The sequence below is a fragment of the Mesitornis unicolor genome, unplaced genomic scaffold (assembly GCF_000695765.1).
Source record: "Mesitornis unicolor isolate BGI_N332 unplaced genomic scaffold, ASM69576v1 scaffold4844, whole genome shotgun sequence".
NCBI classification, from domain to species: Eukaryota; Metazoa; Chordata; class Aves; order Mesitornithiformes; family Mesitornithidae; genus Mesitornis; species Mesitornis unicolor.
Genome location: NW_010181929.1, coordinates 6,679 through 18,050, shown reverse-complemented (window position 1 = coordinate 18,050; position 11,372 = coordinate 6,679). Strand labels below are relative to the sequence as shown.

At 36.4% G+C, this 11,372-nt stretch overlaps 1 protein-coding gene across 1 annotated transcript in view; it reads left to right on the top strand.

The window, feature by feature from the left end:
* The window catches only part of ATG5 (autophagy related 5), a gene marked incomplete at its 5' end in the record, with an annotated part of 57,090 nt that extends 45,736 nt beyond the window's left edge, over window positions 1–11,354 (top strand). The window contains one exon of the mRNA XM_010183581.1: window positions 10,723–11,354. Within this exon, the coding sequence (XP_010181883.1) occupies window positions 10,723–10,859 (137 nt within the window). The remainder of the gene's footprint in view (window positions 1–10,722) is intronic.
* Between the last annotated feature and the right edge of the window lie 18 nt (window positions 11,355–11,372).

The window sequence follows — 11,372 nt, the reverse complement described above, 5'->3', positions numbered from 1 at the left end:
TTATGCACTCTTTCCCGAACTTTTCAAGAATACATTCTTTAATTTTACTGTGGTAGGTCTCTAAATACTTTAATCTACTATCTGTTCAAAAGAACTTACAGTACATGTACAGAAAAAGATGTCATGTGTGCAAACTCTATTCCCTGCTCATTAAAGAATTTATTTTTCAATGAGTAAGGGCCCGGAAGAAACTAATGTAAGTATTTTAGCAAGGGTTTGTATTTCTCTGATAAACAGCACTCCCCTTCTGTTTGTGATCACAGGATGAAAGCTCTCTAAGCTTGTATATGTACATTTTTACTGCTACATCATGTAGTGTGCTCTTAAGATTGAGATCTCATTCCCCAGGAAGCATTTCTGTCCAAGATTAATTGCCCTTTTAAAATCAGTGTTTGATGTATTCCTTTGGCTATATCCTGGCTCACTTTAACCCTCTTTGACCTGACCCCACTGACTATTACCGCCATGGCTGAAGCAGAAATGCTTCAGCTTGATGTATGCAGTACAGACTTGAGCCTGTAGTTTTTCACATCGATGGATTCAATTAGCCGAGTTTTAACTGATCAGCTTAGCAGAGGTTGAAGAATTTGTCAGACATGGAACAACACTGTCGATACTTCGGGATTAATTGAGTAGCTTGTCTCCATTTTCATGTATGGTTTGCTTGTTAAGTTGTTTACTTTGTTAAATATCATAATATTATTGCTGGAAGCAGCATTTTTAAATAGGCAAAACCAGTTTATTGTTCTCTAGTTAAGTGAGGGAAGGTACAAAGCATGAAATAGCAACCGTTAAGCCTTTGATCTTTATATATCACTTATCACTTTCCAGGCAAATGTTTTTAAACTGTAATTATGTCCGAATGTCCACTTTTGAATTTGATTTATTGATCTGGGCAGACAAAATCACAATGGCATTATGGCTTGATGAAAAAAGGTAAATATGCTGGTCTTTTCTGTACTGGCAGTGATTTTGCAGCAACAATAATCCTTTTTTGCTTTGTCTTGCTAGGAATAGTTCATCATTTGCTTAGCTGAAAAGTTCATTATAAAAGATGGACGGCCATTAGAATTGAAGAATATTTGCAGGCATGATGTGACTTATAGTAACTTGTAAATGAAGTAAAATAGAGGTTGAAAGTTCAAGAATGCCATTAAAAATTTTTAAAAGTGTATGAATGTGCATATGCATAGGGAATACATAATATGATTATATAGAGAATTTGCTATTTAATTGTTTGGCATAAGAGTATTTTGAAAACAATGACATTATAAAAGTTCTCACAAACTATTTGCAACAAGAAGTATTTTACAGCAATTTGATTTGCTTTATACCAGTCTTTATAGAGAAAAATCTTTATCAAATGTTTGGGGTTTTGGTTGGTTGGTTGGTTTTTGGGTTGTTTTTGTGGTTGTTTTTTTTTTTTGTAAGAACCATATTGATCACATTTAACTCCCTAGCTGTATAGAGATAGTCTCAGTTTCTGAAGGTCAGTTGTACACAGTTTAGAGGGAAGGGTAACCTCAAAATTAAGGGCATGGTGCATGAAAGGGTTAACTTATTGTAAGTCAATATGCCTGCTGTTTGGAAAAGCTACACAGCTCCTAAAAGTGATTTAGCTCTCCCTCAGCAATGGAAAACATATCATAGATGAGTTGGGCTCAATTTGTCATGCCTTCAAGTGCTTATCTTTTAATGCACACCTTGCCTGTTCCTAGTATATATAAATGTATTGTGTGCTTGCTTGCTACATGGAACAGCAGCTTGATTTGCATTGAACTTTGCCACTTTGTTCACATGTGCATAACCAAATTTAAACATATTGCAGAAAATTCTTTTACAAGCTTCAATTCTAACCCTCATCTTTTATAAACTAGCACAGGTTTGTTGCTGGTTCAGGGCTGAGGTTAAGGCACTGATGCTATGGAAGAAGGGGTATAAGAATATTTCCTAGGAGTTTCACCTTATTTTTTTTCTGCCTGAAGCTAGATGTGTGATGGGAAGCATCTCAGGCTTAGTCGCTATAAGTTCTTCTATAACCTTTTAACTGCTAAAATGTTAATGTTTAAGAAAAGTATTTTAGAGTTCTGTCATAGATTAGTTTGGGACCTATTACAACAAACCTATTAAAAAGCTTTTATTAAATATACACAAATAATGATATTAATGGAGAATGATAAAAATAGTATGCTCAGATGTCCTGGATTTAGTGATGTTTCAGGTCAAATTAACTTTCTCTTGAAACTTTTTCAGTGGAATAGGAAAAGGTTTTCTAGCTTTTTTACATTCTTTCTGACTGCTGTGATACTACAAGTGTAACCCAAGTTCTCATAAGTTGCTCCAAAGTGTAATAAACTTTTGCTTGTGGTGATTAATTTAATCCACATTTTTTATTATGTTTCAGAAACACGGCTATCTAACCTGAGGATAGACTTGAGGTAGATGATGAAATGACAAGAGAGGACAAATAGCATTGAGAAGAAAATTATTAATAGGGGTGATGCCAAGTATTTTATTTGATCCCAGTATTTAATTATACTTAATGTAGATTGTAATGTTACATATTTATCATTTTGAGGATAGAGAAAGCTAGGACTGTGCTGGAATATAATCTAGGGAATCTAATCATACTAAGAACTAATAAAGAAACTTTTTTTTCCTCTCCTTTAAGTCACAAATGTCTAAACTCAGGTAGGAGATGATTATGGCACAAGAAGATCATGTAGAGATCAGACAACTGGCCTGTGTCAAAACAGTGTTAAAGAAATACAGTAATTAAAGCTACGTCAGTGAATATGGACTTCATGACAATGTCACAGCAGAAAAATACTTGAGATATCTTGCCTGGAGTTAGGCTTTTGTGGTCAAGTACTCTGCAAGAACAGACTTCACTGAGCTTGATGTAGGCCTGGTTCTATCATAGCATTTTGGGCCAAGAAGCAGTAGTTCTTACGGGAAGCTCTGGTAAGATGGCATCAAGGCGCTGTAAAGGTGAAACTGAGACACTTAATTTGAATGACAAAACACTCCACGTTGGAGAGAGACTGATGTTCTGATCTCTTTCTTTTGGAGAAGAATTTTAAAAATCAAAATACTGAGTTAGAAAAGATAGGTTAAGCACTCTTGTTCTCTTATCTGTAAGGCATCATTCAGTAAACCTATTAAAAAATAACATTCCTTTTAAAAGAGAATTTTAAAACAAAATACAAAGTTGTGGATTTTATTTACCATTTGGTGTCTTTGAGAACATGTATTTTTTCAGAAAACTGTGACCTTCATTTTGAGCAATTGAACTTGCATTACATGGTTAAAATTAGATATAATTTCACATTGCTGCCAGTTAACCATATTCACCTGATAGTTTATATTCATACTGGGCAATTGGATTATATCCAGGAACTGAAGTTCTTACTCTCCAAACCACATCTTGTGTTTGGAACAGTGTTTATTCCAGATACAGAACAGTTTTGAGGAAAAAGACTTGTTCTGAGTGATGCACTGACCATGTATTTCTGTGTGTGATTTCTTCACCTGAAACCAGCATCAGTGGCTTTCCCCAGGACTGGCGGGTTATGTAGGCAGGAAGAAAAAGTCAGTCCTGTGCTTTCATGTCACGTCCCAGCCTCTAAATTTTTGAGCTCAGAGGAACCTTTTTGTTGTGGCTGGGCTATTTTAGAGTTGGCTTTGCAGAATTTTTTGAGTGTTCTTGATCTTGGTCAGAGGATGCTGAACAGCATATCTTGCTGATTGTGATCCAATATATCATCTGTGTTTCTGTTTAAAGTGATAATTACCCCAAATTAGGGGAGAGGAAGGGATTAAGGGTTTTGGTTTTTTATGTGCGATTAAAGTGAGGTGTAAAGTGTGTTAAGACTGTTATGGAAAATGAGTCACTTCCGGCAATGGATCCTGCTACTGTGACTGACAGGGTCCTTTTTGCAATAGGATGGAATTCACAGAAAAGTAAGGAAAGCCTGGGATATGATGGCTGAGATAGGCTAGTGTGAAGCTTCTGAAAACACATTCTAAGACTTTATTCCTATTTTAAAAATATTAACTAAAAAAACCCCTGCTCAATAGAATATGTAGTAACCTTAGACCCTGAAGCTGTTATTTCTTAAATGTAAAATATTTTGTGAGTAAAGAGAACTTAAGTGTTCGCTGTCTGAAGTACTTGTACTGAGTTCATTCAAAGAGCAAGTGATCATTTGGCCAAGAGTTTTGACTAAGCTCTATTTTTTTTGTGTGTGCACTTCCCATAAAATTGCATAGGCATTGAGTACCTGTTAGTATTCAGGTGACTAGGTAAGATTTGTTTCAAATACAAGTTTGGTTTTCTATTTGAGACCTTTATATTGAGGTCATCATTTCTGTGAAATCTGAACATCTTGCCATGTTTCCGTACTTGGGTCACTATTACACATAGACATGCCAGAAACTGCAGAAATGTTCCAGTTAGATTTGAGTTTATGAATGGAGAGCCTGAAATATGTTTAACTACTAATATTTAACAAAAAATACTTAAGTAAAGCGTGAGTATTTGATTTATAGATGGGCTGAATTCATTCTGTAGCTAAGCTTGCTCACTGAGCAAAGAAATACTTTGCCATAAATTTTAAAAAGTAAATATTACAAAAGTGTTATGAAAATGTTTATAAATACCCCTTAGCTTACATTTTTGAAGTTCAAGGATATTTTATGAGGACGTGTTTTTTGTAGCACACACACAATGAAAATAATTAAGAAGCTTGTTTTGTTGTAAATGGTATCCAGTCATTGTCAGTTTTAGTATCAGACACTGGAACTGTTTTCAGTTCTGGACAGGTTGCAGTTGAGCTAGATGCTGTTCATCAGTTTCAGTGCTAGCAGTTGAAAGATCCTTGCCTCAAATTGAACTGTTACTGACAACATTGAGGTTTTGGGGTTTTTAGAGATGTTACCTACTTAAAAGTGCAAAAAATGAAGTACTTTCATCAAGTGCTTGTTTATTTATATTCTACTACTGGTGCAGAAGTCACTTCAGTACTCAACCTGAGGTGCTTAGAGAGGGGAAGGATAACTTCAACCGCTGTCCAGTTGTTTTCTTACTACCTGTGATTACAGATTAGAACATTGTGTTTGAATTTGCTTGCTAATATAGTGCAGTCTTTTGTAAATAATTGCACATAGTTTAATATGAGATCCTCTGTCCCAGACCAGAAGTCTAGTTGTCAGGAAGAAAGTTTCCACCTTTGCTTGCCAAGATCTTAACCCCACCGAGCTTTGGCTTTAGGCTTCAAAAATTAAGTCAGCAATATCTGTCAGTAATGAACTTGGTGATTGCATCGACGTGTGGAGCACATTACTGAAAGCTATGTATCTCTGTGTAATTTCCTAAGAGATCCTGAACAGGTAGATGAAAATCTTCCTGGTGAAGATGTTGGTGTGTCTCTTCAGATTTGGAGATGTCTGAGGCACCAGCTGCTGGTCACACACTATCAAGGAGGTACATGCACCTGAAGGCCTGTTCTGCCTGGTAATCTGAGGAGCAGGGGAGGTGGGATGGAAAGCAGCCCCACCACGGCCACAAGAGGAGAGCTCTGCTCCTTGTAATGTTGACCCAAAATGAGTTTTCCTACAGTGTGGTTTAACCTGTTTTCAGGAATACCTCTAGTATCATCTAACCATGAGCATATGATGTATTCTGGAGGTAAGCAAGCAAATGTTTATGGCCCACTTGACAGGTGAAGAAGCTGGAAACCAGTTCTATTACATTATTCATACGGCTGCTACTGCATGATGCTTTCCTTGGTTATATTTACTCTTTTTAGTATCCTTCTCCATTATAGTCCTGTGGCCTTGTATCGTGCAAGAAATGCATTATTTGGTCCTATTTTGGAGCACAAAGTTCTATTTCCCTTTTTAGGGTTTTAAAGCCAATTTTGTAAGCAGTGCTGCCCTGAGTAGGAAGCTGTGGTTCCCACATTGTCCATTTTGATGACTACAGACAGGTTCTGGGACTTGCTGCAGAAGATTTGCATACGGAGGATTCTAATTGAAGTACTCCAGGGACATTTTTGCTAAATCCTGAATATCTTGTATTGTCTATTAGTGAAAGAATTTAAGCCAGCTAAATTGCCCTGACAGGTGATTGCTAGAGGCCACAATTCAGAAGGGGGCTGTTTCATCCCACTAAAGAATTTTAAGTGGTGCATCACAGATGCAGTCTGGCTAGAGAAGCTAATCTTGTGTAGGTGAGAGGGAGTGTGTAGCCGCAACTTTGGTGAGCATTGTGGTGCTAACCTGAGTGAAAAGTGGCTGAAATGTGTGCTTTTGCCAGAAGTAGTGCCTTCTCATTAGTCTGCTCTTAGACATTTGAATCTGTCTCCAGAACAATCTTTTCTTTTCCCCTCCATCTTTAATTCTTCCCTTCTAAATTAAAAAAAAAAAAAAGATAATTCAATAGGAAAATGTATTTAGATTGCATTAGGGATATGTGTAACAATCTGAATTGTATTGTACTGAATGCTGAATGAGCTAATTAAGTTCTTTTCCTAATTTTGTGTGGTTTACTTTGCAAGCAATAACTTACATAGCTAAAGGAAATAGAAAAACTTACCATGTGCTATCATGACATTGCACATCTTCCTATCTTCTTTGAAGACTACAGATATTCTATTCTATGTTCTTTCTCTATCTCTCACTGATTATTGAACATTGAGGGCTTTTAGAGGAAGCTTGAGATTAGCAACAGCAAATATCGTAGTAGTTAGGACATTCCCTTTACAGAAGGGAGAGTGGACCCAAGCTGCCTCAGGTTGAGGAGGGCTTTGAGCCACTGCCTCAAAGACTCCGAGATACAACAGCCACTGCCTCTCACTTCCTTTCAGCAGATGCCTGTCTGCGAAAGAAACTCCTTTGCCCAAACTTTCTTTGGCCAGATCAAGGTGGTTTCCTGGGCACTTTATAGATGATAGAGAAGCAGACCTCTTCTTAAGCCCTTCACTACAGAGCTGCCTGTTTCTCTCAATTTTCTGTGCAGATTTGGAAAACGCCTCTGCCTTTACATGGTGTGATTTATTAGCCTAGGTCAGGTACTTTAAGTGTTGCAGCCTTTGAGTTAGTGTCTTAATTAAGTGATGTAAAATGTCTCAAAAATATCTTAGTATACAACATGTCAGCATAGTTATCAGCCTTCTGGAGACGGAATATTGTTAAATTTTACCAAAAAGCTTTATAATCTGTGCTTATCACTTGCCACTAGTGACTTTTGGGGAATATAGTGCCTTCTGCATTGATGGAAAGCAAAGAAAAATAATTTAATCCTGGGAAAACCACTCTGATAGAAGATGACTTAATTGGTTTTGAGGTGCTTTTTTAAAATGCCAAAACACTATTTATTATCTGTGCATCACTTCAGTAATATAAAAATACTCTGATTTTAAGTATATAGTTACTATGTACACATATAATAAAAACTTCCTACAAAACATGTATTGATATGCTTTTATTTATCTGATATTTCCAATTCATCTTCTTCCTGAGGTTAATTTGCAACAAGGTTAAAGAAACTATCTTTAGGTCATATGATAGCTAGCATGTAACTCAGCTCTATCATGATTTTAAAAGGGAAAAACGAAGTGAGGTGGCTGGAAAATTTGAGCTTGATTTTGAGGAAATCCTGGGGTATTTTTTGCTACATTACTGAATATAGTAAAATGGGTATTGACAGTAATGATATCAGGTCTGGATCCCATGCGCTACAGGTGAGCAGAGTTACTTGCCCTAAGATTTATAGGCCTGGTTCAGTGACATAGAATGACATTAATCTGTGTAATTAAGTCATTTAAATCTTACACCACTCATTTAAATATATGTTGTGTTTAGTAACTTTTATAGAGGCGTTTTGTCAGTCTAAAAAGACTTTTTATCATAGGATAACAAAATGGGGTGGGGAAGAAGAGGACAGCACTTGGTGTGTCAAGATGCAGACAAAATAAGCGACATCTCTTAAGACTATGACCAGTAAGAGAAGGAAGAATACTGTGTAAATCTATTGTATCTGTAAACCAGATGGACAAAGCTTTTACGAGAGTTAGCAAATCATCCAGAACCAGATCACAGTGATAATGGTGGAACACATAAGACAGCTGTTGAAAAAACAAGAATATTTTCCAGTAATTTTTTTAGTGTATTTGCTGTTGACAACTTTTTCCAGCATAAAGCGGGGGAGCCATCTACAGGAGAGAGACTCTGGGATTTAAAATGGAGAAGTTACTGAAAACATGAAAGTTGAGGAAAGTTTGGGTAAATATAACTTCAGTGAGAGTTTATGGTCTCTGGTAACAAAAGGAGGGAAGAATGCAGAAGTAAAAACCATGGATTTTGTGAAAGAAGGCTACAGTAAATACAGAATTGGTAGATAAGATCTCTGTATTCAAGCCTCAAGGGGAAAAGGAATTAAGGAGAAGTGATGCTTTGTCAGAGATAACACTAAAGCACAAACAATGCTAATGCGGAGATTTAGACTTTAATTAAACTGTAAATTCTTCATTGACCTCTGAGACTTTCTCAGTTTGCTGAGGATCAGAATAAAAGACTTGTATGAGAAAGGGACAAAGTTGAGTAGGGAGCAGGGAATGGGGACAGCCGGATTAACCACGTTTCATTTTTAAGCAAGAGGCATCGAATTAGTTACGTACATACACGTGCATCCAAGAGTGTCCTGTCACACCGTAACAGAAGAGCCAAAGGAAGTGCTTATCATTTATAAACCTTTCCTCCAGTGATAAGAAAATGATACTGAAGTTCCAAAGCTTTTAATCTATTTTTTTTGTTGCAAGTTTTTGCGAAGAAGAGTCAGCTATGGATAGGTGTCTAGCACAGTATTGATGCTGAAACAGCACTCTGCCATCTGTCTGGGTGTGCAGATTAGTTGTTTCTGAGAATTAAATAACATCATGAAATGTACAGAAATGTCAACAGCTCTGTGGCCAATATTTGGAATACCATAGATAGATTTTAATTTGAAAGTGTTAAATACATATAATAGAAGTTACTTTAATATTAAAAATATTTTAGATGTTCCCTAACATCTCTGTGTAAAAACTTGGTTTCTGAGATCTTTTCTTCTGGAGTTTATACTCTTGACAATCTGACTGGTAATGTTTCAGCCTAATAAGTACCTGCTTTGGTTGGAAATAGCAGAAGTTTATTTTTAAATTATGTGCTGTGTTCTTCTGACCTGTCTGCAATAAAAGCAGAAAGCAGCAATTGTTCATGCTTAATTTATTGTGATAATGTGTATACTATGCCATTTAGAGAATCCAGCTTTGTATATTTAACGAAGCATTCATACAGAATATGATACAATATGTAGGTAACATGTAACTAATGTATAATGCTTTATTTTAGGCAAACATAAGTCTCCTGCAGGAAGACTTATTACTAGCATATAGTCAACAGTGTATTCAAGGATTATTTTTCCTAGTCTGATTTAGCCTGTGCTGGCATAGATACCCACTTATAATACAAACTTCATCAGGCAGCTGTCAAATCCTTTTAGTTACCAAACAAATAAGATTTTATCTGTTACATAATAGGAATTATGCTACAACTGGGAGAGCTGAATGAAAGAGCCAGGAATGGTGCCTTCACTTCCAGATTCTGCTCTCTTCCATGCGGCTTTTGGGCAGCACAGTGGTTTGTTCTGTAAGACTGGCAGCTGGGGAGGGGGTATGCCAGTTAGAGAAGGCAGTGATATTTCTAAGTACTGAATGTGGATTTCACTGTGGTAGGTCCATCTAAGAATGCCATCATATGGTATAAAAACAGTAAGAGGTCGCTGCCTACTTTTTTTCCCCCTAATCATTATTTGGAGCATATTTCAGATGCTCTTCTCATCTCAAGGCTCTGAAATAAATTTTCATTTTTTGGTTGTGGTGTTTGTTGGGGTTTTTTTTAGGTCATTTCATGACAGTTATGTCAGCTGCTTTAGCTGGTTCCCATCATTGAATCAAAGGATCAAAGTACTTGCATCCTTTGGGACGAGTAAAAATAAAAAGAAATTAAATATTCTTAGAAAATATTCTTGTCATACTGGGAATCATTTGCTAACTTAGCTTTTCCAAGAGATGAAATTAAGTGAGAAAAAGCTTATGCCAACTCAGCCTTCTGAGTAACTCTGAAATATTGCTAGAGACTTCTGTAAATTATTTTTAGCAAAACAAAATTACTTCAGGAATATTGTATGTATTAAATGTACTACACATTACACATCAACCAGCTCTTTCAGGAGATCACAGTATTATGAATACAACTTTATAGTATGTTTTAGGAAGCTCAACATCTTAAGCGTGATCTGTGTGAAATTCATATATGGCTTATAGCAGGGTAAGATGGATATGCCTTAATTGTGTGGACACCAAACTTTGTTCACTGTAGGAAAAAAAAAAACGAAAAAAAACCAAGCCAAACAAACCTTTGCAACTAGTAAAGAAATTGCACTTTTGTAAAGTTTAATTTTAAACCTAATTTTTAATCAATTTTAACTCAAAGTTTCTGGTTTCTATGATAGAAATCTCAGCTTTCTCCATACAAATATTTCCTGCTTTTTTTGTTCCGTTAAGTGTTCAACTCTGTAACACCAATTTAAACCTCCCGTAAATTAAGTATGAGTAAATGTTTAATCTTTCTGTGAACTTCTAATGGTATATTAGTGGTGTCTCTTTTTCTTTGAATTAGATGGAGAGCAGAAGACTCAAGTGATGATTCATGGAATTGAGCCAATGCTGGAAACACCCATACAGTGGCTAAGCGAACATATGAGCTATCCAGATAATTTTCTCCACATTAGTATCATTCCCCGACCCACTGATTGAAACTCAGCTGTACTGGTATGAGGATCATTCTCAAGCTGGAATTACAAGGGCATGTCAACTTCTTGCTTCTGTCGGTCCTGACAGAGGCAGCAGCCTGACCAGAAGAAAAAACCAACAAAAAACCCGAAACAAAACAAGAAGTCCTCACTGCTGCGAGCCAAACAGGAAGACAGATCCTATCATCAGATAAGGGCAATTGGGCTGATCTTATTTTGCATCACCGCTGCTTTTCTTCACTGCTGTAATTAAATCAGTTGCGATATGAAAGAATTTACAGGACCTCTGCAAGTCTGCTGTTTTCTTGTAAAATATAGTGAAGCTGAAACTGTCAGCCAAAGAGCAAATGGAAATATGCCACTTGATTGTATTTCTGATTAACAAATAAACAGGGCTGTTTCCTAAAGCAGCAGTCTTTCGATTTTGAGAGTGGAAACATTGGTTTAATTTTCTAGAAAGTTAGACACTGAGAGATTCAGTTACCAACAGCGTTTTGTAGAAGATCAAATTACTGTA